A 27,408-nucleotide genomic window follows, 5' to 3' on the forward strand; every position below is an offset into this window, starting at 1 on the left:
GGATAATTTTAGCTGCTGTATAAGAACTTCTCAATAAACATAATGCCTTCAACCTTCTCTGATATCCTCATAAATAATTAATTTACATTGACCAGAATTATGGTGCTGGAACAAAGTAGGACCAAGTGGCTTAATCATGGACGTAGGCAGTGAGGGGATCATAAGGGGTCCGCACCCCCCAAATTCTTTCAATTAATTTTTAGCAAATGATTATTATTATTTGAATAATACGGTATTACTGCCATATACTGGTTAAATTGTTATCAAAATTAAAACGGGTCAAGAACTTTTTAAGGAACAAAACTAGGAATGAGCGATTCACTGCACTTGCCTTGCTTTCTGTCTACTATGGAAAAATATCAGTTGCCTTGACCCCCCCAAGATTTTCCTGGCTACATTCTTGGGTTTAATGGTGATATTTGGCAAAGCAGATATAGTGTGCATGACACATATGTTCTGCATTAGATGGACCTTCTGTATGCTCAGTGTCATTACATTTTATTTCTGGTTGGTTTCTGAAAAATAATTCATACATAAATTCAACTAAATGAATAACTTTTTACTTCAAGATCTTATTTTTCGGTTTTGATTTCATACAGAAATTCGAATTGTGTGCATGTAGAATCAGATTCTCATTCTGGATTGACTAATTAATTCAATTTGTTGAAATAAATGAGGAAAAAGATTGGTCCTTATATTGATCCCTGAGGAACACAATGGTGTATTTTATCCCTATATGACAGATCATTTGCAATCTGCTTGTACTGCTCTCTGTTTTATAGAAAATACAAGATCAAATTGTGTGACAAACGTCAAATACCATAAAAAAATGATAACCACAGTTGGTTCAAAAATGTTGCCGCATGTTGCACTTTGCAAACTTTGGAAATTCCAAATATGTTTAGCATATGTTTGTGCCTCTCCAGGCCACCAATAACATCGTTAATGAGTTCAATTAGAGCATCAATAGTCAATTTGTGTTTCCTGAACCCGAACTGTTCAGGATAGAGAACTTTGAAGTGGTCAAGAAACTACCTGAGCATCATGTGAATATTATTAATCAGAAAATCATTCATATTTCTTTTCAAAAATACTCCTGTAAGATTAACATTTGAAGTTTGGAAGCTCATGGTTTATAGCCCAATCATTGGATTTATTTTAAATCCACAAAAGACGCATGTAGAATGTTCGGATAATACCAAATGAAAAAATAGTTTTATTTACATAAAATTGTATCAAAATAATAAATAATTTGACGTAAGCACAGTAATTCAGAAAAATAATAATTTATTTTTTAAAATGTCAAGTTAACATAGTTTTTCCATACTCAAATACTCATGCCAAAAAATTGGTTATGTTTTTTTTAAATTTATTACTGTATATACAATGTAACTGTGGTATTTTCACATAAGCAATACAATTTAAAATTTAAAAAAATGGAAGTTCTCAATAATTGTTGCTAAGTGTTAAATCATGGGCATAACATTAATTAACAAAGATCTCATAAGTTTTAGATTTTTGAAACTCTACAACAGTTAGTTGTCTAACTTATGTATGAGACTACAGTCAGTTATATATTGTACTTCTAAACTTATTATCTCACAGAATAATTAATTGTAAGACTCAAGGTGACACTTTTTCAAAGAAATAAGTTTCCAAAAATAATTTTTCTTATAGTAGTTGTTGAAACTCATCCATCCTTTTACTCTTGGTGTGCACAATTGGCAGCACTGCAGATGATGTCAACAGTACCTTAATTTAATCCATCACTAACGTCTTTGTTACTATATAATAATATAACAGTGGCAAATGTTTTAAATCGTATTATCTTTTTAAATCTTTCTTCGTAAATAACAAGCTTTAAACACAGAATATTTGTCATTTGAATGTAGTGAAAAATAAAATAGTGTTATTTTTTTAATATTAACAAAATGGCATTTGTTGAAAATATTTAAAGTCAAAAAACCAAAAAAATCAGTATAGTTATAAAAAATTTACTAGACACCAACTATTTAGAGAATTGTGTGGCAATTCCAACAGTACTTGTTTCAACAAAATCCGTTTACCATTTTCTTAGTATTAAGGAAAAAAAACACAATTATTTTTTAATTTTTCTCTTACCTATTCAAACCTATGTGCTAAATTTGGCTCCTTTAGCTTTACTAGTTTTAGAGATAATAACATGTTAACAAAAATACAATATGGTGGCTAGCAGCTAAACAAAGTGGAAATTGGAAAAAGTTATTCTTAATTTTTAGCTTAGAATCACACATACAATCTGAAAATGCACAGCCAACCCAATGTTTTTGTTACACCCTGTATAAATCAGGACAATCTCCAAGATAACTGACTGTCAATGTAAATTCCCAAAAACTTTGCCGTTTTAAAATTATAGTTTAGTGCTGACATTTTACATAGGGTATACACACTTGCCCTGAATCACTTGTTGGAGCAACGCATCCTTATACTCTTGGTGTGTGAAGTTGGCAACTCCCGAGTCAACAAACTGACGAGCGACCTGAGCCTCACAAGCACCATAGAACCAGCTGTTGAGCCAGTAGTTGCTCCTGTTGGGGGCTCGGGACAGAATTGACTCTGGCACCGGACAAGAATAATGCTCTCCTGTGGCGATGGCAACGCTTCGAGGTCCATGAGCCTTCTTGCAGATGAAGCAGGCGAAGTGTTCCACGAAGCCGCCTCTTTCGCTCCACTCCACGTCCCACTCCCTCTCCTCCATCGTCTGGATCAGCAAGGAGTTTGTCACTTCGGATGTGAGTTTGTGGCTCAGGTAGCTGTTGTACTCATCGTCGTTGTTGTTGAGTCTGTGCAAGTATTGGGCCAGATCCTTAGGGGATTTGAAGTACAAACCGAGCACTGCTGATTTGTTGTTCGGTAACCAATCCTGAAAATAAATAAATATAAGGAGCATTGCTGAAGAATTTCCTGATTAGTTTGGTTTCCACACAGGTTGCTTGAGGTTAACACACCTTGGCTTTTGTTTGGTATTCTTTATTTCAGACATAGGACTTCAAACCTTGTTCGGAGGTTAAAAAATGAACACCGTTTCTAATTATTCCATAAGCAATCATTCAAATTCTTCAATTACATTTCCTTGGGCTGGTTACAAATTTACAAAAAATTGCTTGTTGAAATTCTGTAATTTACAGTACAGATAATACTGAGAATAACATAATTTTTTTAATTTGTGATTGAAGGAAACTAAATTTTCAATGAAATACCATTTAAGAGAATTACATACTTTTTAGTACAATATTTCATAAGAAAATTAAATGTAAATAACAAACTTTTCCTTCCTTCATCTGTATATATATATATATATATATATATATATATGAATCACCCAATATCAATATATATATGAATGTTTTATATATATATATATATATATATATATATATATATATATATATATATATATAATGTAAAATTTCATATGCTTTAATCAGCCGTTTTTATGATTACAATATACTCCCCAATACAATTTTAAATGTCTACAATCTCTTATAGAACGTTTGAGTATTTTTCTATGTTTTATTTCTTTAGAAAAGATTTATCTCAAAGGCTTATGATTAAAATATTGTTAGTTTAATAACTAACCTAGGAAAACATTTATTGTTTTACTTTAACCAGACTTTTCAGAAAGTACATAAGTATTCAATTCAATTCAAAATTCCTGCATTCAACGTGTCAATTTTGCACACTTGTCATAATAGGAGATTAACTTAAACCTAAATAAGTATTAAATAAAACTAATAACAAATTAAAATATAAATAAATATGTTATTCAATAACACAGTGATTGAATATATAAAACTATCTTAAGAAGAAAGTAACAAAGCTTTAAATGGTAAAGATAACCATTATCAATGAAGAAATGTTAACAAATGTTTTTAGTTTTATTTTAAACTTTGATAAGACTATTTTCATTTCTCAGGTAGTAATTAAAGAAAATTGTTCTATGTTATTTGATGCAAGGACATAGCCTTGTGGGGGTTCAGGGGGTCCAGATACCCCCCAAAATTTTTAATTTTTTAGCAAACGATTATTATTTTACTGCTGAAAGATCGTTCTCAACATTGAAATGAATCAAGACCTTTTTAAGGAACAAAATGGCGAATGAGCGTTTGACTGCACTTGTCTTACATTCTGTCCAGTACGGGAAAATATCAGTCGCCTTGACCCTCAAATTTTTTCCTGGCTACTTTCTTGATGTGATTGAAATTTTTAGGTGGTGTGAGAGCATGGCCAATTCGCTCTAATGTTTGGGGTTTTGTTAAATTTGTGTTGGAGTACAGCACTAAATCCGAGTTTCATGGATAATATAGTAAATAAATATACACACCACACACTGTCTTTATATGTGTGTTCTTTCATTCAATCAATCAATAAATTTATTCTTTTAAAACTTCTTATAGGTATTAACAATGTCAGTATTTCAGCACAACACCAAGTCTAGATATGCCATATATTACAGATAAACTATTACATTTCAAATTCAAACTTTTTTATAGTTTGATAATTTTTGTATGTTAAGGTGTAAAAAGAGTTGTTAAAATAACACCATCTATTAGTTAAAATAAATTACTTCAATTAAATGACAATTAAAAGATATAAAACAATGAAATGAATCAACAAAACTAAAATGTAACAATAAATCAATTTAAAATAACAAGAAAAAGCAACTGTGAAGAGTTGAGGCAAATAATATCAAAGAGTAAGTAATTCTCAAAAAGCAATTCGACCAACTCCAAAAAACTTCTGAAGGCTGTAAAAAGGATTAACCAGTAACCAACTATCTATAAAGCTTATTTCTGAAAATTAAGTCAGGGTGTTTATCAACCAAGGATAATTATTTATTGAAAACTTTTAATGAAATTACTTTATGACTTGTTCATGGTTTTACTTCGACAGTTAAATTCAATTTCCAAATTATTTCGTTTCCTGGTATTGTAGTTATGAATATTGTATCTGAAGTCTAATTTATCTGGGTTTTCAAAATCGAAAATATACAAATTGATTACGGTAGGTATTTCCTGAGCTATGAAAAGGGGCCTATAGTGGTATAAAGGGTTTGAACCTGAAATAATTATTACAGCTTTCTTTTGAGCAGTTAAAATTTCATTTATCCTACTGCAATTACCCCATAGAATGAGACCATACTTAGAATAACTGGAAGTAGGAGAAATAAGCAGTTCTTACACAGTTTTTATAAACAAAAAGCATACAACCTATTAATAAATAAGTTGTACTTGACAATTTTGAAGTTATATATAATCATTGGTCTGTCTGGCTTGAATAAAAAAAAAATTATAGTTGCTCTACTTTGTATTTTTATGATTGGATCTAAATTTTTGATTATTAATTATGGCATTACATCCTGAAATTACAAAACATGCCATAAAATAAATAAAAAAAAGTATATAGGCTATAGACTTCAATCCAGATTTTCATCTATAGGTAACCAAGAACGTAGCCACCGAGGGGGTTCAAGGGGTAATTTTTTCAGTTACCTTTTTAGTAAATTATTATTATTATTTAAAATAATGGGTCAAGAACTTTTTAAAGAACAAAATGGGGCCTTACTCTCTGTCCACTAAGGAAAAATATCAGTTGTATGGACCCCCCAAATTGTTTTTCTGCCTACGTTCTTGAAGGTAACCTAAAATTTTGGCACAAACAGAAATGGAAACATCGCCAATAGATTGCTCAGATGTAAGTGATAACATGGTTTAGGGTTTACTGAACAGGTATAAACCAAAACCAAACAGAAGTGAACCGTTTTCACATGGAAACTCACCGAAACTGTAGGAGAGCCAATGTAGACAGGGACAGATCCCGCTATGAGAGGTCTCCATAACTTCTCAGTGATGTAGTCGTAACACACTCCATTCTCGATGGCCAACATGAACTTGTACTTGGCTACCAGATCCATCAGCTCATCTGCCATCATCGTGTCCAGGTGGTAGGGAGGTCGTAGACTGGAATCAAATTGTTGTTATCAGTAGAATCTTTAGTTTGATGTCTAAGACCACACAAAGTTTATAATAGATCAAAATTTAGCTTGGGATAACATGTGGATCATGTTACTAATAAGACGTCTACTGGTCTATATGCATTGGGACAAATAGCAAAAATTAGTAATTTAAATTGATATATATATTTCTCATTGATACACATTGGAATAAGCATTTATGGAGCAACAATCAGTCTGCCTGTCCAGCTGTGCAATAACTATTGACAGAAAGGTCATATAGATCTTACAGTTGGTACATTTTTATGTTCCTCTTTATCCAAGGAGGAACCCTATTGAATTTGGCCTTAAAAGGTCAAAGGGGTAGTTTATCAGTCTGCCTGTCCAGCTGTGCGATAACTAATGACAGAAAGGTCCTATAAATCTTACAGTTGGTACATATGTTCCTCTTTATCCAAGGAGGAACCCTATTGATTTTGGCCTCAAAAGGTGAAAGGGGTAGTTTATCAGTCTGCCTGTCCAGCTGTGCGATAACTAATGACAGAAAGGTCCTATAAATCTTACAGTTGGTACATATGTTCCTCTTTATCCAAGGAGGAACCCTATTGATTTTGGCCTCAAAAGGTGAAAGGGGTAGTTTATCAGTCTGCCTGTCCAGCTGTGCGATAACTAATGACAGAAAGGTCCTATAAATCTTACAGTTGGTACATATGTTCCTCTTTATCCAAGGAGGAACCCTATTGATTTTGGCCTCAAAAGGTCAAAGGGGTAGTGTATCAGTCTGCCTGTCCAGCTGTGCGATAACTAATGACAGAAAGGTCCTATAAATCTTACAGTTGGTACATACGTTCCTCTTTATCCAAGGAGGAACCCTATTGATTTTGGCCTCAAAAGGTCAAAGGGGTAGTTTATCAGTCTGCCTGTCCAGCTGTGCGATAACTAATGACAGAAAGGTCCTATAAATCTTACAGTTGGTACATATGTTCCTCTTTATCCAAGGAGGAACCCTATTGATTTTGGCCTCAAAAGGTCAAAGGGGTAGTGTATCAGTCTGCCTGTCCAGCTGTGCGATAACTAATGACAGAAAGGTCCTATAAATCTTACAGTTGGTACATATGTTCCTCTTTATCCAAGGAGGAACCCTATTGATTTTGGCCTCAAAAGGTCGAAGGGGTAGTTTATCAGTCTGCCTGTCCAGCTGTGCGATAACTAATGACAGAAAGGTCCTATAAATCTTACAGTTGGTACATATGTTCCTCTTTATCCAAGGAGGAACCCTATTGAATTTGGCCTCAAAAGGTCAAAGGGGTAGTTTATCAGTACGAGCTCCTCCCGTGTGTGTTCAATGGGGCGATCATGCCAGGTGGGTGAGAAAGAGTGGGGATGGAGGGGCCCCTCCTGCCAACTAGAGATAGCCCGCGTATTAGAATAGTGGGAATGAGCAGGTCCGCGCGTTCTCGCTCTGTACTCCTCTGAATTTAATTTAGTTCAGTACCTGGCAAACCTATTAAAATGTATCACTGTATTTTCAAACCCTTTCCGTAGTTTTAGTACAGTATACATATATTTAAATTACATTTTCAAAGCTGGATGTTGCAGGATGCAGCACAATTAAATTGCAGGCAATCAATGTGACAAGCCTCTTAAAATGTACCACTGTGTTTTTAGCTTCTACTCTGAATTAAACACATTTCAGTAATTTGGTACAACAACATATATATATAATATATATATATATATATATATATATATATATATATATATATATATATATATATATATATATATATATATATAACATTTTCAAAGCTGGATTGCTGCAGGATGCTCAGCGCAATTAAACTTATTTCATTGAACCGTGATTTTACAACGTAATTAATGGCAGGCAATTACTCTTGTCTACATACAAATAAACCAATACAACGGAGTATCGAAATACCAAAAAAGACGTAAGGAAGTCTAATGTAACAAAGTAACTTCGTTACATTCAGTGGCGTAGCTATAAAACATTCGAGGGTGGATTAAAACATCCAGGAGGATTAAAAAAAGAGCCCTACTTAGCATAGTAGTTTAAAGAATTATCTTCAGGGTCTCCAAACACAAAATCAACAATTAAGTTGAGTTTTTTAATTGCATCTTTTTGTATTAAAATGGTAAACCAATAAAATTGTTTCGTAACATTATATTTGGTTCATTGCATTTTCCAACTGCCTTAATCAAATTAAATATAATTTGTAGGTTACATTACTATTAGTTAGAAATTATTCGATAATTGCCATGTACTATAGATCAGCTCTGCATTATAATCGCGTACGCCAGACGACACATGACACACTTATCACACTATTCACACAAATGTTAACTACATTAGAGGCAATGGCCACTACTGCGCAGATACCAGTTAAGGTAAGTCCAATCACTTTATGACCAGTTTTAATTAAACCACTATTTATTGTTTAGTAGTAAAATTTAAATTGAATTAAATTTAAAACAAGTAATAGTAGCTCAAAAAACTATGCCACGGAAGATTCTGTCAAATTTATCGAATTTATGTTTTAGGAAGAAGAGTGTAACAGAAGGCAACCAGGTAATACCAATATTACTAAACAAAGGAGTTATGTTTCCACGAAAAAGAAAAAAAAATCCTCGCAGAGAGAAGCCTCACAGAGGAGAAAAAGTTGGAGATGTGCCTAGACTTAAGCCTTCTGAGTGACAATGGCAGACTTCAATAAATTATATAAATTTGTGTAATTGTATCATAAATCTGTACAGTAATATAATATAATTAGGACAATTTTGTATTTATTAATGATGTCACGTGCTATGTTAGGTATTTAAGTCAGGTAGTTGTCATTGATTTTGTCATATTTCTATAATTATGTTTTTGGTTAAGTAATTATTAATTTATTTACTACCAATTAAGGACTGCACATTATAATATGTTGCTTTTGTCCTATTAATTTGAATATATTCCAATATCACAAAAAGATAACTGGATATGGTTATAATTTATATTTATGGCATTTTATGTAGCCTACTGAATTAGCTTTAGACTTTGAAAATTATATATGTGTTTTTTATTCAAATTTGTTTTATTAAAGCTTAGTTTAAATGGGAAGATTTATCGTATTTGAATTTATTTGTTAATTTCATTTGCTTGAGTGTTGTTTTCTTTTGTTTTTCTAAGAAAGTTGGAGCCTCTACACAGGCAGTTCCTTGCCTTTTGAGGTCCTATTTTGTTTTCTTGAATTTTGTTTATTGATCTACCCTAGCTGTATTAAAATAAAAAAAGACATGTTCATATTTCTTTAACAAAAAGTAACATTGTTTTATTTTTATTCTCATGTCAATTGTGTCTACAACTAAGGAGCAATGTTTGTGTTTGTGCTTAAGGTATAAATGATGTTTATATAATTTTACTATTGTACATATTTTCAAGAAAATAAATAATTTTTCTATTCTATTCTAGATTATGACATTTTATTCGTTGTGCACCATCTCACATTTTGTAAAGTATCTTTGGAGTTATAAAGAAAGTTCAATATTAATATAATTAATTCGATATAATTTCTATGTTTTGCAGATATGTTCGGATATAAAACGACTCATTAATTCGGATATAAAACGACTCATTAATTCGTAAGATAATAGAAATCAGAACCGTTCCGAACTGAGGTCGCTATCAGCCGCATGTAACAGGGTTTGTCAGGAATGTTCGGGATTTATCGGTACTGCTCGGCTCTGCCCCCACTCTTTCTCACCACCTGGCTATGATCGCCCCATTGAACACACACGGGAGGAGCTCGTGTTTATCAGTCTACCTGTCCAGCTGTGCGATAACTAATGACAGAAAGGTCCTATAAATCTTACAGTTGGTACATATGTTCCTCTTTATCCAAGGAGGAACCCTATTGATTTTGGCCTCAAAAGGTCAAAGGGGTAGTTTATCAGTCTGCCTGTCCAGCTGTGCGATAACTAATGACAGAAAGGTCCTATAAATCTTACAGTTGGTACATATGTTCCTCTTTATCCAAGGAGGAACCCTATTGATTTTGGCCTCAAAAGGTCAAAGGGGTAGTTTATCAGTCTGCCTGTCCAGCTTTGCAATAACTAATGACAGAAAGGTCCTATAAATCTTACAGTTGGTACATATGTTCCTCTTTATCCAAGGAGGAACCCTATTGATTTTGGCCTCAAAAGGTCAAAGGGGTAGTTTATCAGTCTGCCTGTCCAGCTGTGCGATAACTAATGACAGAAAGGTCCTATAAATCTTACAGTTGGTACATATGTTCCTCTTTATCCAAGGAGGAACCCTATTGATTTTGGCCTCAAAAGGTCAAAGGGGTAGTTTATCAGTCTGCCTGTCCAGCTGTGCGATAACTAATGACAGAAAGGTCCTATAAATCTTACAGTTGGTACATATGTTCCTCTTTATCCAAGGAGGAACCCTATTGATTTTGGCCTCAAAAGGTCAAAGGGGTAGTTTATCAGTCTGCCTGTCCAGCTGTGCGATAAATCTTTTGTTGTATTCTGTTAAGTGCTTTGATACTTTGTTGTATCAGTTTGGTTTTGATCCTAGCAATTAAAACTTTTCAAATACATGATGCTCTTGTGGGTCTTAATATAGTTGTTTGGGGTAATCTTGACTATACATCTCAAAAACTGCAAAATGGATATAAAGTGTTGCATTTAATAATTTTTTAGAGGTTCAGATTAAAATGAGACTTTTTCATGTGGAGTTAAAAGAAATACAAGTAATAATAATAGTCTATGAGCTGAAAGCACATTTTCAGTGTATAACAACACAACCCTGAAATAGAATGGACATTTTTCTTAAGAAAGGGCATTGCTGGTAAGGCACAATAGTTTTGATTAGGATCAAAACAAGAGGGTCTCAGAAGGGTTACAAATATCAAACAATAATTATTGCTTTAGGTCACATTTTTCATAGCCAAAAACACTTAGAACGAAACATCACACGTGAAAACTAAAATTTAATCTGCATCAGCCAACGATATAAAGATACACTTTTTGGCTCTGGCTTTTGACTTTAAGTCTCTTTATATCGTTGTATGATGTTGATATAATTATTATTTATGAGTCTCATTGTTGGTTTTACATGTGTCAAGCTAAGAATAATGTGTTTTGAGAAAAAGCATATGGTTTGATATCTGTAACCCTTTTGATACCATCTCATTTTGTACAGCACCGAAGTAGAGATTAGAGAATTTCCCCAGAGATGGATTTCACGAAAAACTAGTATGTGTGTTTATAAAATGCAAGTTGGTTCTTAGCTTCTGAACTACAAGGGGGTACTTAATGTAATTAAAATGAAAGATAAAATAATGAGTTGTGAGCACAATCAAAAGAACCACGGTTCATTTAGAAATTTCAGTGTTGTAGGATATATGGTAAATATATCTTTGATGTACTCAGGGCCATATTTAGCTTTTGGGGGGTTCTGAAAAAGATATTCGGGCCCCTTCATGGACCAGTTCACTCCCACCCATCGTTATTTATTGACATCTTATTATTTTGTTAATGACAGTAAGATTCAGTAGTAAGTTACAGATTGAGCCAAGGCATAGATTTTCGATCCTTAGCTGATTCATTTTCTATTAACAGGTCTAAGATATTTCTATCTTATTTCTTCAAGTTGTATACAGAGAATACAGGTGAAAGTGTTAAAAATAACACCGTCGAAAGGAAAGATCACCATCAAAAGAACCATTTTCTTTCTCAGCGAGATATTTTTGAAAGTCTCTTTAGCAGAATGTCATAAAGAGGAAAACACTACCACCCCCAATTATATCTCCTGTCATGTAAATTTTCAGTTTCTTAACTCACCTTATCATCAGTACATTAAACGATACATTTAAACAATAAAGATATGTATCAGCAATGTGAGATGAGCTATAAACTGATGCAACTTAAAATTGCAGCTTGTTGTGATACTCACTGTAACGGAAGATCCTTGTTGTGGAGACATTCCCCGTAAGAGTCGACATTGATGTACTTGGCTAGCTCGGCAACGTAAGAATCTCTGTTGTTTGTCGTGGAACAATCAGTCTGAAGGTATATAACAGGGGCAAGCCCTTCCTCTCTCTGAAGCCTGCTCTTTTCCTCTGTCGGAACGAAATATTTCAAATCTGAAAAAGAAATCTTTTTGTTAAAATTTACTAAATATGTAATCAAATAGATTTAAAATATACTTGATTATCTTACACTCTGAACTGATTTGGTCCAGTTGTTTTTAACTGACAAATAATTTTTATTATTCCATAATATTTTATATAAAAAAATTCTCAAATATAGTAACAAGACATTGCTTTAAGGGGACAGGGTAGGACCTATCTAAACAATGTTAAATTGACCAAACGTTTGCACACATTTTTCAATAACCATAACAGATATCCCAATGAAATTTTTTCACAATAATAATTATACTATTGTACAATGTTTAACAGGAGGAATTTAAAATATATTTAAAAAAAATTTATTTTTTGATTTTTTTTTATAAACTACAACAAAAACTAAGTTAGTTTTATATGTGATAAAAATTTCAGAGCTTTAAAGCTCTCCAATGCTGAGAAAAGTGTGCAAATGTATTTTAAAAATGTAAGTTTCGGAAATCGCAAAAAACACCAAGAAAGACAGTGTTGTAATGGTAAATACATGAATTTAACGTAAACTTACTTTTAATGCATCCAATAACCATAGCTGGGGTCATCAGGATCCTCTTCCACATCTTCAATTTTCATTTTTTTATGTCTTCTCATTTGTCTAGCCTTCTTTGTGATCTCTAACACTTGTTTTTGCGCAAAGTATACTCGGTCCTTATCCAACCTTTTCATAGCTTCAATTGTGTTTAGGCCTATTTTCATGTTACATTTTTTCATAGTTTCACATTTGGCAATGTAACCATCATTAAAACATGAAATTGCATCATAAATGCCAAAATGCAATGTTTTATTAGCTACAAAGACAGTTTTGGGAATGCGGTTCCAAATAACATTGTTCACGCTCTCATTTGGATTTTGGGTTTTCCCATGAACACATTTTTTAGTTGATCTGCTTTGGCTAGGTCATTAAAAATAGGTTTAATCTCCTTCATAATTAGTACTGCAGGTAGCGCCTTTTTATGGGAAAAATGTTGTTGGTTCGCAACTGCCTTTTGGTACTTGCACCACGATTGCTGGCAAAATCAGTGCGTGCAATGTCCACAAATATCTTAAATAAACATGACTTACATATATATATATATATATATATATATATATATATATATTGTATTATATATCAAAATGTTCAGAATACTTCAGAGAACAAGAAAAAACATTAAAATGATTTTCGAAAAAAAAAAATTTCTTTTTGCTTACCCTGTCCCCAAATGTTAAAATTAGATACCTCTTTCATCAAAGACTTTATTTCTTCTAAGTAGATAACTAATTATGCAATACATTTTCCCTTTAGACAGTGTGTCCACAAAGTCATATCATACTTTTAAATAACCCTATTTACAAAAGTATATGAAAGAAGACACAGAGGATCAAAGAGATGATCCTAATCCTGTTTAGTTAGGTTTAAACAGTTTTAGGTCAGTTATTTAATCTCAACATGAGCACCATGAATATGCCTTGCAGATATCCAAGCTTACTTTCATCTCTTCCCATACTTCGCTCAAGATGTCTGGGTAACTGACTCAAATGCAGCTCTGATTCTTGGCTTTAGGAGTCAATATTTCGAATACGTTAACTACAAACTTAACTTTTACCACAGTCTAAGGGAAATCTAAAGGGATAAAGTCAAATAAGCATAATGGACCCATCTCGACCTATCCAACTTCCAGGTAATTCTTATAGAAATTGCAAAGTGTGGAGGTGTTTTATCATTTTTGCTGAAAAATCACATTTTCATTTTTAATCTGTGGAAGACCATTTAAAAATAGATCAATCTGTTAATAGATTTACCAGTAAGGAAAAATGATCAATAACAGAGTCTTAGAAAAGAGAACACCAAACATCATTTTAGATAAATCACGCTGATATTACAAAATACATTATACATTACTAGATGATGTCAAGTATTAATTAAATTGATGAAAACAAAACTTTATAAAGAGCTGTTTTAATTTATATCCGTTTCATAGGTCTGGGATCAATAATTTGCTAGTTATAAACTACTAAAAGTGTTACTTGACTTTGTGGACACACTGTATTTATGGTGTTCTATTTATAGAAGAAGAAGGACTGATATAATTGAAGAGAATGTACATAGGCTTATCAAACCACACATGTAAAATTGTTCTATCACAATTAGTAATTATTGTCAATGACAAGTTAATGTGATAATAAGATCAGTACATGAGTCATAAGTCATGGCAAGGTCCTGAAGCTCCATTTCACCTTTCGCTTAATGCAGCATCTGAAATCTGGTATGTCATAGACTTGACTCCTGGAATATGGAATCCACGTCCATCTGCAGAGATCCAAAACAAGTTGGCGATGAAGGTGTTCAAAACGAACTTTTTGCATCTTTTTAACATCAGAGACACAAACCAAAAAGCAGCAATTCAGTGTTCTCATTATCTCATCAGAAGCACAACTGAGCGCACTGTGATGTTTTAGAAATAATCCAAAAGCACGTCAGAGCAACCAAGATTTCTACTCATAACATAGTTATGGTGGGAAGGGTTGATTCAATATGAATGTTGAGTTCTATTTCATTGAACTTTTTTTGGATCTCTTCAGACAGATGTGGACTCTAAATTCCAGGATTAAAGTTTGTGACAATGTCAGATTTCAGACGCTGAGTTAAGTAGAATGTGTAATGGAGGTAAACAATATATTCACATGATCTTTAAGTTTGGATTATTTTGATAAGTTGGTCAATTTAAATGGACAAAATAAGGCATCCTGGAAGACGAAAGTTACAAAATATTTATAATATGATTTCTGACCAAGTAAATCTGACATTATTAGTGAATTAAGTTTGCATTGAGACTAGTTAAAATTTGTTAACTTTTTAAAATATGATAAACTATTTTACAAGATAAATTAATAGGCATTTAATACAAAGGTGTACTCAACAGATTATATAAAATCTATTAAGTTCTACACCACCACAAAAAATTTGGCCTCATTGATAAATTTTCTTTCATTTGCTATGATAATGTTTGTTACAGAGCTAGGCGATTAAGCATTTATCAAGGTCAATCTCTGAGGGAGTTTGCAGAATTTCTCTTTAGTTTGTCTGAAGAATATCCCAAGACCTAACTGAGCTGAAATTGAGTTTAAATGTTGCATATAGTTTTATTTCTACAAAGGCAAGATTGAATTTGATGATGATACGACTCCAACCAAGGGCTTTGACTGAGTGTTACAGATGGATGCCTTCACCACAACACACAACATGACTTGACCAAACTCTGACAGTTCAGAGTTATGCATTTTAAATTTTGCATATAATTTCATTTCTAATAAAGTGCTTTGGAAATCTTAAAAATCTCTATTTTATAATTTTTTATAAGTTTCATTTGTTATTTAGTATAGTTTTAGAATAATTGATATAGGCCTACCATTATTTATTATTATCTTACCTCAGTAATTGGTATCCATTATACGGAATATAATTTTCAAGCCTAGCCTATAGGATCATTTTTAGTTATTATATTAATATATGCAGTTAGTGTATATTTGATCAAGAATAAATTAAATTCGCTGTAAGGAATTCGTTTACAAATATTACTTCAAATTGGTCAACTTTTCTTTGACCGATTATGAGCATAAATTTGTATGAAAACCATGTGTTAAATTATAGACACATGTTACTTATATAAGATAAATAATACCAAATAACTTTATATTTATGTTGATGAGGGGGGGGGAGTTCAAGACTAGGCTTGCCCTGGGCACTAACAACCCTGGGTTCGGTACTGTCAGGAATCCCATGGTCTCCAGTAAGGAATCATGAGGCACCAGGCCCGTGCGCATGGGGGGGGGGTTTTGGGGGTTCAAACCCTCCCCCCCTTGAAGATTGGGATATATCATATTGTTTCCATGTATCAGTTTAATTGTGCTCTATTGCGCCGTCAGTTTACGCGCATGCACGCGCAAATATTTCCAATCGTTTGATTGCGCGCGCTTTCCGCTTGATTTGTGTTATATACTGTTTAAAAATTGGAGCTCCGACGCGCTACACAATTAATCTTCTTTTTTATTTCATAAAATAAGTATAGAACCCCCCCCTAAATAAAATTCTGCGCACGGCCCTGTGAGGCACGAATACAGGTAAACTTTAGAAGTTGCTCATAGAAGTTAAGTAAACTCAGCTTCTCAAAAAAGGTTCTAAGCTGATATAAAAGCCATATATGACTAGAGTGCCTTTGAGGTGACCATGACCTAGATAGCAGTATTGTGGTTAAGGATACTTTGACAATACGGCACAAACCGTATCAAATTTGTATGGAGTAGACCTGGCTCCTGTCCTTAGTGAAACCTTTTAAGTGTTGCATGATCTGGCATACTCACATCTCATATCTTGTTAGGTAAATATTTGAGAAAATAAAATTAACCTAACCCTCAAAATGGCAGTAATTTTTTCCACAAATGGCAGCTATTTCTTAGTGCTTTGTACCTGTTATTTAAACATTTTGAAAAACATACATTTTTACTATAAACCTATATGTGTAATATGTTATTGTTTTCAGGAAAATGTGGAGATCACTATAGTGTAAAAACATTATGCGTCAGCCATCAAAAAAAGTAAAATACCGACAAATTTTTTGTGTTTTTTTTTAAAGTGGTGGGACTGCCCCTAATAAAGTGAGATAATAATATGAACATTAGGATCTGAGATAGCCAGTTTATGCTTTATTTCATCTAGTTTCAGAAAATATAAAATGGTATCCAGGTTATGTTAAAGAATAACAATTATATAATATATTGAAAAAACTACAAATAGTATAAAAAGGCTCAATTTGTTACTATGGTTACAATTATTTTCAAACAAAAAAATATAATTCTTACACAAAATGTTTCCAATATATACAAAAATTTAGAAAATTATATGCACTATAAAAAAATAAATAAATTAATAACCAATTTCTATTATATATATATTTTTAATTTGTGGGACATACCTAAATTTGTTACTATTGATAAGATTATTAAAAAAATTACAAAAAGTTATATTTAGACTAAAATAATCAGCATGATAAACCATACCCAAGATATATCACTAATTTTCAAAACGGCTAGATGACAATCTTTCTGGCAAGATTTATGACGTCACTATTACATCACTGTAGCCAAAACAGCAAAACACCATAAAAATCAACAATTCTTTCTGTTTGAAATAATATATAAATAGTGGTGGTAATGTTGATTTAGGTACTATATGAACTGTCAAAATCCATGCTTCAGATCGACATCGTAATGTGATTGCCAGTTCGAGGGTACTTATTGCTACTACTTAACTTAATACTTAATAAGTAACTGAGGCGCTATGAGTGGTACTACCAGAAAGTATTTGTAAGCTCTTGAGATACTGGGTGGTGATAGGAAAGCTGCTGTGTCTGCTGAAAGTGGCTGTGAAGTTGAACAGAGAGAGGAGCGCTGGGTGGCTGAGGGGAGCATTGTTCCGTGGCGACTCTTCGTGCAGCAGAGCCCACAGTACTGAAGAACCGTTCCGAGGCAGAGGTAGGTCCGTCAGCTTCACCATGGTACCATAGAACATGAAGGCCTAGTGGGAACAGTTTGTAGATTCAAAATCATAATTTTGACAGCATTCTCATCAATTTCTTGTCTTTGATCTTTATTGTCTCCCTTAAAGAGAAAGTAATTACGGTTATTACGGTCCAAAGAATTAAATTTTGATATTTGGTGGAAGTCTGCTTCGTGGAGACTCAAATAATAAAATGTGAAAATATTTATTTACATGTTTTATTCCGTACAAATACAAATATTTACAGTTTCTGTAATTTAAACGTTGGAGTGGAATCTTTATTAATTGAATTGTAAAAATTATTTGAGGCAAGGAGTTTTCTCTTCAAGGTTTGAGGTGTTTCAGACTTAGCCCGTTAGTTCATAGACAAGGATTAAGAGGATTAAAGGATTCAATCCCTGATAATTTCTGTAAACCCTTACTCACAGTATTTATTGTGTCAGCAACAAGATTGTGATTGAAAATATAAGTTAATTTTTAAAAATTATGTAAAATCTTTCAGCAGTGTGTTCTGGAGGTAGAAATAATGATTACTTCAAAGAATATTTATATCTGGATAATTACTTTCAAAGTAGCAGGCAGAGGTGGATTTAGCATGAAGTTTGAGGGCATCTAGGGGCTATGGAATAAACCTCATTAAATGAGGGTGACTGGGATTTCAAAATTTTTAAATTCACCTCTTAAAACACATTTTTATCCATTTTGGAATCAAAATTTTTACCTCAACCCCTTAAATCCTCCACTACGTGCAGGGCCAATTTTTATTCTACTTAATAATTTGTAACCCATACTCTGCCAAGAACAAAAAGTATCTTTCAACTTATATTTCTTCAATAGCAGTTTTTGAAAATTAATTAATTTTAAATTTTGCAAAAGTTTCTTTCAAATGAATAACAGCAAAACAATCAAAACTACTTGGAATGGTTAGCTTTAGAACTTAGCCTATTAAGTCGAAATCCAGTTCTAGCATAATATACTCCCAGATACCAAATCTTAAATATGTTTAGATATTGGTATACCATGTATTCCATAATTATTCATTCCTGCTTAAACCCAGTGGCGTGACTAGGACTAGGTTTTGGGGGTTATTGAATTTGATTAAACGGTATGGAATAAATTTGGGGAGGTATGGAACAAATATGAATAGCTCTAGATTTGCTTATTATAGGCTCAAATTCAAAATGTTTAAATATATTTAATTAATTAAAGAACCTTTAAAGTAATGATTTAGTTTTTTATCATTATTCATTTAATAAAAAGTGGTTTTATTTATATTTTAGCATTTAAATACTTTGTCTAATAATTTTATATTTGATATACGTCCGTAATTGAATGTTTTATACTTCTAATAATTGAAAAGGATCATAGTTTTATTACTTGTACTAGCCTACTAGTAGCATTATTTTTAATTTAATCAAATTAAAATTGTTCAATTATTACTATATTACAATTTCTCTTTGATTAAAGCATAATTAAAAACGAGTCAAAAACTCCTATAAAAATTGAAATGCCAAATACAAAGTAGAAAAGTTGAAGATTCAGAATCACCTTGATCAGCGGGTGGTGTTGGAAACGACGATCATCGGTGAAGAAACAAGACAGTTGGCCACACTGCTTCACAGTTCCATAGTTGGCAATACCACTCAACGGTGCCCACCACAAGACCACCGGCCATTTTACCTCTGTTGAAAACACAAAAACTTTTAAGGGCTAAAAAGCTACTTACAGGATAATCCAAATTGTTCTTAACATTTGTAGGATAAATAAATTTTTATGACTAGATGCAAGGTAGCCTTTCTCTATAACATCCCATTTTTTGAAGACATGTTTAGTATTCGACTACCTGAAAATGCTCTGAAACTGATTTCATTTCATTACTGTAAAAGGCCTAGTGGTGTCTTAAAGGCCTGAATTGTTTTACATTATACAGAAACATGTAAATGTATGAAAGTAACAGAAATAATGACAGTATGAGAGACTTTGAATATTGAGACTAAAGAGAATGGAAGGCAGATGAGCAGTGCCGCATTTCCCTATAGGCCCACTAGGCCCAGGCCTAGGGCGCAAAATTTTTAGGGGGCGCATAAATTTTAAAGTACACAAAAGAAAAAAGTTGCGGCGGCGGGTGGTGTTGGCGCTCGGCGGGGCGGGTGGCCAAGGTCAACTAGGTCCGGGGTGCGACGTTGACTCATTCATTGGTTCATTGCTTTTATTTATTCAAAACACTCCTATATATGTATATATACTATTATATATATATATATATATACATATATATATATATATATATATATATATACTATTGTAATTATCTTTCATCAAAATTACGTAATTAAGAAATTTACTGGATTTCTACGTCAGTGTAATCAGAGTCCTCTGGGGGGGGGGGACGCTCTTTGGTCTGTAGGCCTAGGGGCGCCGAATTTGTAAATGCGGCCCTGCAGTTGAGTTCTTAATTCAAACCAGAAAAACAGAAATCAAAATACAATTTATTTACATAATCAAAAAGATAACAGAAAATTGTCTGTATTGAATACAATATATTCATGAGACATGTATTTCACGAAATACAACAAGGAAAATTACACCACACCATGTGTCACGTAACAGGCTTCGCTAAAATTCAAATATACGAGTAGGCCTATAGCTCAATTTCATTTTCTATAATACGAATGTATGTGTTTCCTGTGAACATATAAGTGGATATGCAATCATACAGAAAAGAAATGTTTAAATCCTCCCCGCTCACAAAATAGAAATTGTGTTAGCCTACTACTAGTCATAAGCATCAATGTAGTTTAAAGTTTATTGACGTTGGAAAGTTTGACAGGATAACAGGATTTCGGACATTTGCCATCGTTATTGGAAACGTTCCAAACCAATCCGTTCCAATCCTCGAAACGTTGTGTTATACCTTTTGTACCATAGCGATGGCAAATGTCTGAAATCCTGTTATACCATCAATGAAGCTAAGCTTAATTTTATGGTTGGACTTGCAACATCATAGAACTTATTCTTGTCTATGTAGAAATGAACTTTCATGCAAATTTCAAAGTGTACAGATGAAATCTTTCTCGAGATATTTTGCCACATGGTTCATAGACATTTTTTTCAGTATGTTAAGTTTTATAGCAATGTTGATGCAAATATTATGGTAAGATAGCAAGGGTACTACAACGTAAGACTTTACCTTAGTCAAATATTGTCAAAATTGTTTAAATTGATTCCAGTCTTTGTCTTTTAATCTATAAATAAAAATAACTTTACCTTAGTCAAATATTGTCAAAATTGTTTAAATTGATTCCAGTCTTTGTCTCTTAATCTATAAATAAAAATATCACTTGTTACTATCTCATATGATTGTGCACAGTTTGTTTACAAATTTATTTACTATCAGACTCATTTTAAGATGGTTCAGGTTTCTGAAACTTTACAATAATGATCCCTGCAGAATTTAAGACAAAATGTTTTAAGCCAAAAATAGCAAAATGTACGCACTACAGAGCTTCCTTTTCAGCTAGAATTCGACCTGCTGTAACTTTGAGGTAATGTTCAAGTGGTGCAGAATCTACACACTTCAAAATATCTAAACAGTTCATTTCATATGCATAATTTTAAAGTAATTTAAAAACGTAATATTGGTTTGTACTGGTTTAACAAATATATCGGTTTATATTTGACGTATTTGTATTTGTTTTTGATAACATTCAGATTTAAAATTTTTCTAGTTATATTCAGAACTATTATACTGGTTTCTAAAAAGATAATGTAAGAATGACATTTAAAAAAATCTGAAAAATACCCTAAATAGTAAACCCCCAAAAGAATTCCAAAGACCTATAAAATGTATAGGTCTATTATTATTTTACTTTATTATCTATTTTACTCTTACTTTACCAAAAGTATTTTCTTACGTACCTTTAAAGAAATTATTATTTTGATTCTGAAAGTATGGAACTTGCCAGGAGTCATCTTGCAGGAAAATCTGGAAAATAAATCCAAATTCTTACATTTTGACATCAATTTAATATAAAATAAGTTATATAATCCAAAGTAATTAGTTTTTCTGTAATCATTCGGGCGTAAATACTCAAAATTTCGTCAATAAAAACGTAATTTAACAAAATACAAGTGACTGTTGAATTTTTAAACTTCAATTCAAAATTAAATTGTAATTTAAAAAAATTTAATAACATTTTTACATTTGTTGACATTTATTTAAAAATGTATTGGTTATACAAAGCTTTTTTGTTCTCAAACAGAAACATTAGCTTAATAATAAGAATATATAAGTCTGTACTTTTGTTCCAAAGATTCCGAAAATACACACTGATCAATAGTATAATGCCATATTCCAAAATTAAGAATAAACTGTTAAAACTAGGTCATATTCTTAGGTTTTATTTATATGATGAAGGAGTAAATGGGAAGGGCAATGTTACCTCAATGAAACAATCACCTAATCAATTATTCAAATACATTTTAACTACACAAACTTTAAGAATTGTAATGACATCTTGCCATATGCCGAGTGGCCTAGAGCGTTGGACTTTGAGCCTGAGTAGAGATAGCGCAAATCCAAATCCGCTGCACTTTTTATCAGTAACATCGATCTTGTACTATATCAACTCTCTCCCTTATTCTGTTTGATAAGAACCTCGCACAGGCCAGTGGCCCATGAGGACGGACAGAGTAAGGCTTAAAAGGAGATCGGCCTCTCGTAAACAAAATATCAAAAGTAAGATTACAGACAAAAATCTAATTTGAATTAAGCAAAATTATCTGTTGGTTTACTGGTTTCAAAAGTTTGCTCTTTTATTACAAAAGTGCCTTTTATTATAGGGCAGCAAGGTCTGGCTACTGGCTATTGGCTTCCCAGAAACATGGAAGTACTTTTCAGAAAGCTTTCCTAAATTTGATTGCAAACAAATCTAGACCTTTATACTAGTTGAGTATGAATAAATAAAACAGGGAATTATATCACAAATCTGGGACTTATTGCAGGAAGTTCCACTGTTACGGAAGCAATGTTGATTATGACGGTTTCAGGGTCGACTGTTGAATATGGATAGGTCCTTCACTAGGTAAACGGACTGTAGGTTCACGTCATAAAACTGCCGGAAGCATTTCTTACCTACTTCTTAAGGGGTGGACAGTAGGTCCACGGTCCTGGACTGGGACCCACTGTCCGACTCAAGGGTTTCTTTTGACGAGGGGTTGACAAGGGATCGTCGTACTCACACTGCAGCACTCGAATGGATGTTTCGAGATCTAAACTCTATATCTGCTAAATAATTTTCAGTACACTACATAAGACAGCTGCAAAAAGAATGAAACGAAATTATATACATAGTCAGGTTAGTTACGCCATTTCAAACTTAAGAATGTCTGTAACGATTATAGTGTCTACTGGTGTATATACAGTATTATACAAACGATGGTCCAATCTAAGGAATAACTAATACAAACTTACTGTAGATGTTTATGATTCATTAGGGCAATTCCAAATTAATCAGATAGTAATATAATGCTATATGGAATTCGTTAAGATATAATCCCTACTAGTAATCCACTTCATATGTGATAGCTCGAGTAAACTGTTGTTAATATTTGCTGCTTTAGCAGTACGCTGTGTGAATGTAGTGGAAGCATCACTGACCAGAACAAAGAATAAGTGCAGGTAGAAAAAGTAATGCACGGCTAGGTCAGTTTTGAAAAGTAGGACAGTGAGTCCACAGGTGTCGGCGTGGACTAACTGTCCTACCCTGCAGAAAAGTGACGTCAGCCACCCTCGTCAAACTAGGCGTGGACCTACAGTCATACAATCCCTTCACTAACATCTGCAATTCCTTCATCATCATCTACCATTCTCTAGTTCTTAGAGACAGTTCGTGCAGCTTGTGCCTTGTAGGTTGGCTCTATTTGAATCGGCTTGTTCTACAATGAGGTTGAACATACAAGTGATGTTATAAATAATCAGACTTAGAATGCTGCAGGGGTCCGGTGAATACAATAGAGCTGAGAGTGGGATGGTTGGTTTAGAATACCTCCCCACAAAAATTTTATTTGAGTTGTATTTTCCCAGCTGACTAAGTCCAAACATAATTTTAAATTTATTACAAAGTACGCCACACCACGTGTCGCGTAACAGACTTAGCTGAGGTTGCATGCAAAATTTCAAATTTACAACTCAGCTCGCTGATGTGTTACTCTGTCACATGTTAACATGATTGTACTCAGATTGTTTACAAATTTTTTTATTCCGCAATTTTCTCGTTGCCATCATGGTTATAAGACAAAGGTAAAAATGTTTGCTAACGGACATCCAAATCCTATGGAGTACGCAAATCCTATCAAACGCAATGTTGCCTACATAGAAATGAGGTTTCCTGCGAAAAATGAACTCTATATGTAAGTTTTTCTCGAGATATCATGCAGGTAGACAAAATAATGGACAGACAAACAGACGTAAATGAAAATTCTCCATACCTTCGAGTGATAGGCTTCGCTAATGCTCAGCCAATTATGATACGAAGACATAATGGCCCATACAGTAGGAAAGTAACGTAAGCCAATATAGACACGAACACTGGATAATTATTTGGGTTGATCACAATTAACTATAGAAAGTAAGCCAAAACGATTAAAATTTGACATTCTGACACTCTAAACGAGTGGGTATTTAAGAATGTCATCATTTTGTGAAAACGCTTCCATGTAGTTTTTTCGGGACAATGGTCTGCTATCGTTTTTTGTTGACAAAAATAAGCATTTATGTCTTGGACCATCCATTAGATCTGTTTGATTTATGTCCCTGTACATTTTTCATTCACTTAAGTTTTCAACTTTGATGAAAAAAATGAGACATTAGCCTCTTTAACTCGTGAGCTCTTATCATCATTGAGCCGTTCCATGATAAGATCTGCAAGGTTGTAATGTTCTTTCCTAGATTATCATAAATCCATATAGTGTTAATTATCCTCTGAACTTCAAGGTAGGTGTAAGAGACAAATTCACCTTTCAGATAACACCGACGTGATACACGTTAAAAATTGTTGTTTACAATAAATATCTTAGCCACTTTTAAAAGTAGAATACAAATTTTAAAAAATCAAAAATTCATAAATACTCGTAATTTATAATTTTTTTGAATATGTGACTTTTTATCACCCGATTTTAAATTGTAGTGTAGACTTTTTGTGAGACAGAAAACATCGTAATAATGCATTTGAACATTGGAACTACCTTATTTGTTTACCGGTATAACACAAGCAGAGAAACCTTTTGCAATTTTTTTAACATGATATCAACGAGAACGATATTACAGCATTATTGTCTGTAATAGTATAATAACCCTATATAATTAATAAAAAAGCCTAAACGGTTTGGGTTTACATGGTTAGTTATAATTATTTTTGATCCATAAATCAAAGGATTTTAAGATATATTAAACGACATAGAAATCCTTTTGTTGATTGAAAGTCCTTTAATAGGCTTATCTTAAATACTTGTTATTAGCTCTCCAAATCACTCCAGTTCTTGGAATGCGAATAAAAACATTTCAGTGGTTTAATTGACACAGTAGCAAAAAAAAAAAAACAAAAAAAAAAACTGCTGCGAAATAATTATAATAATTATCTTTGATCAAGAAATAAAAGGATTTAAAGAAATATTAAACGACTTCGAAACTCTGTTGTTATTTGAAAGTACTTTAATAGGCTTATCTTAAAAACTTAGCTCTCGAAATCACTAAAATTCTTGGAATGGACATGAAAACATTTTAACGGATTAATTGACACAGTATACTAAATTGATTACTAAAATTGAAAATAAATACTAATAAAACCCTCAGAGTAAAATTTACAATCTTTAATATGCAAATTTCAAAACATAAGCCGCATACGAGAGCTAAGTTTTTCAGAATGTTCAGGAAGGGATATTTTATTTAACTGACATACAAACAAATTTTAGCTATTGATAGCTAATTCGTTGCTGACAAAGCAAAGTTTTTATGCATACTGCCTATTACATCTGTTGATTGTTACCGTATTCCACTGATACGTAAACCTTTATTTTTTAACATGAATTCCTTTTTCTCCTGTAGATGCACAGGAAACATAAATAAATTCTGGTTAAAAATTTACAGTTTTTTTGGTTAAATTAAAACTTTTAACTCATGAATTCAAATTTTGAACTTTCCTGATAAACTTTTGAATATTGAATACTTATAGTCGGTAAAAAATAGTATTTGTTATATGATTACTTATAGTTTACACTAACAAAAACCAGATGTTGATTTACCTCAAGTAAAAGTTGAGAGATAAGAAGAATGAGGATTGCGATGGCTATAGTCACAAACAAACAGGAGAGCCGCATTGAGTCTGTAGAAAAGGACTACAGAGGATATCTTATCTGGAGATAATGACGCCATCGTCATGTCCTGTTGACTAAGTGTCCTATCTAATCAGATAACTGAAACAAACGGGGTTTCCTTAAAAATTGAGTACAAACAAAATATTTGAGGATCTAATAATTATAAATCAACTTTACATGTTTTAAATACAAGTTTACTTCTATTGAAAATTGATTGTAATGCAGCTGAGAGAGCTGCAAGGATTTGTCATATTACACCTAAGCGATACAAAGGTTGCCAATATGCCGGTCAAATAAGGATGCAACCTCGGAATGAAACATAATAAACTAAAAATTTGCACATTTCTTTATTTTGGTGTTACCTCAAAATTTAACTCGAAAGTCTCATATACTCACTTGTCAGTGGCTTGCGATATTTAAGGTCAAAGGTCACGAAAATAAGTGTTTTTGCAATTATTTCGTTTCCTTTGCGCTGAATGACATTTAAGGTGATTAAATAAATTGTAGAACGGAAAAATTTTCTTCAACTTTTGTCTCAAGTAATTTTATGTATATTCAACACTTATTGAGATAGAGGTCAAAGGGTGGGAGACCGCTTACCTGTATATACGAAAACGCGAGGTCAGCTAGTAGAATACAATAAATAAATGAGTTACTTTGTTAATTATTCACTTAAAACTATCATCACTAAATGTTTATTATTTATTAGATACTTTACTATATTTATAGATAAAAAACAAAAACATCCCAACTGTTACTGTTGTTGGTTTGGGTAATTATGGTTCGTGACCATTGACCTTAATTATCTTATACCAAAATAAAGACGTACGCCGATTTTAAACTTGTTATGTTTCATTTTGTGGTTTACCTATTTTTTGCCTTATTTGACTGAGTTATAATTGCATCGTCCTTGACAAGCTAAAAGTCTATATTGTATATACTGTATATTTGTAGGTTTATAGACTATAGGTATATTGCACTATACAAGCAGACAACTAACGTGGTTATTCTTGAAATCGATGGAGGACTTTTTGTAAGAAAGAATCATCTTAATTTTGGTGGAGGTGAACATGTGAGGGTATCGAAAGGGTTAAAAATATGAAACAATGTTTTCTTCTCAATCAAATCTTTCTCAGTGTTATACTTAAAACCGACCTTCAGACACAACTACAAAAAAGAGACTGCAATTTACCACTGGTTATAAGTGAGCCATACTAAGAAAAGCATGATCTGAGAAAAAATTACATAATATTTTTACCCTTTATCGTACTCTCCATTTTGAAATCCAAAACTAGTGTGGCGAGCGGTCGATTTCTTTC

General features: G+C 32.7%; 1 protein-coding gene across 2 annotated transcripts; it reads right to left on the reverse strand.

The window, feature by feature from the left end:
- Positions 1-1,270: 1,270 nt before the first annotated feature.
- On the reverse strand, positions 1,271-26,120 carry LOC124359007 (alpha-(1,3)-fucosyltransferase 10). Of its 2 annotated transcripts, none has more exons than XM_046811338.1 (7): positions 26,018-26,120; positions 21,635-21,701; positions 19,265-19,398; positions 17,512-17,704; positions 11,952-12,141; positions 5,819-5,999; positions 1,271-2,902 (listed from the first exon to the last, which is right to left on the reverse strand). In XM_046811338.1, exons 1-7 carry the CDS (start codon positions 26,090-26,092, stop codon positions 2,411-2,413), a joined length of 1,332 nt encoding a protein of 443 aa, XP_046667294.1. In that variant the 5' UTR covers positions 26,093-26,120; the 3' UTR covers positions 1,271-2,410. The 2 variants fall into 2 exon arrangements, with proteins under 2 accessions (XP_046667294.1, XP_046667292.1); XM_046811336.1 differs by having other exon boundaries at positions 17,512-17,734.
- Between the last annotated feature and the right edge of the window lie 1,288 nt (positions 26,121-27,408).

This window comes from Homalodisca vitripennis, chromosome 4, assembly GCF_021130785.1.
Source record: "Homalodisca vitripennis isolate AUS2020 chromosome 4, UT_GWSS_2.1, whole genome shotgun sequence".
NCBI lineage: Eukaryota > Metazoa > Arthropoda > Insecta > Hemiptera > Cicadellidae > Homalodisca > Homalodisca vitripennis.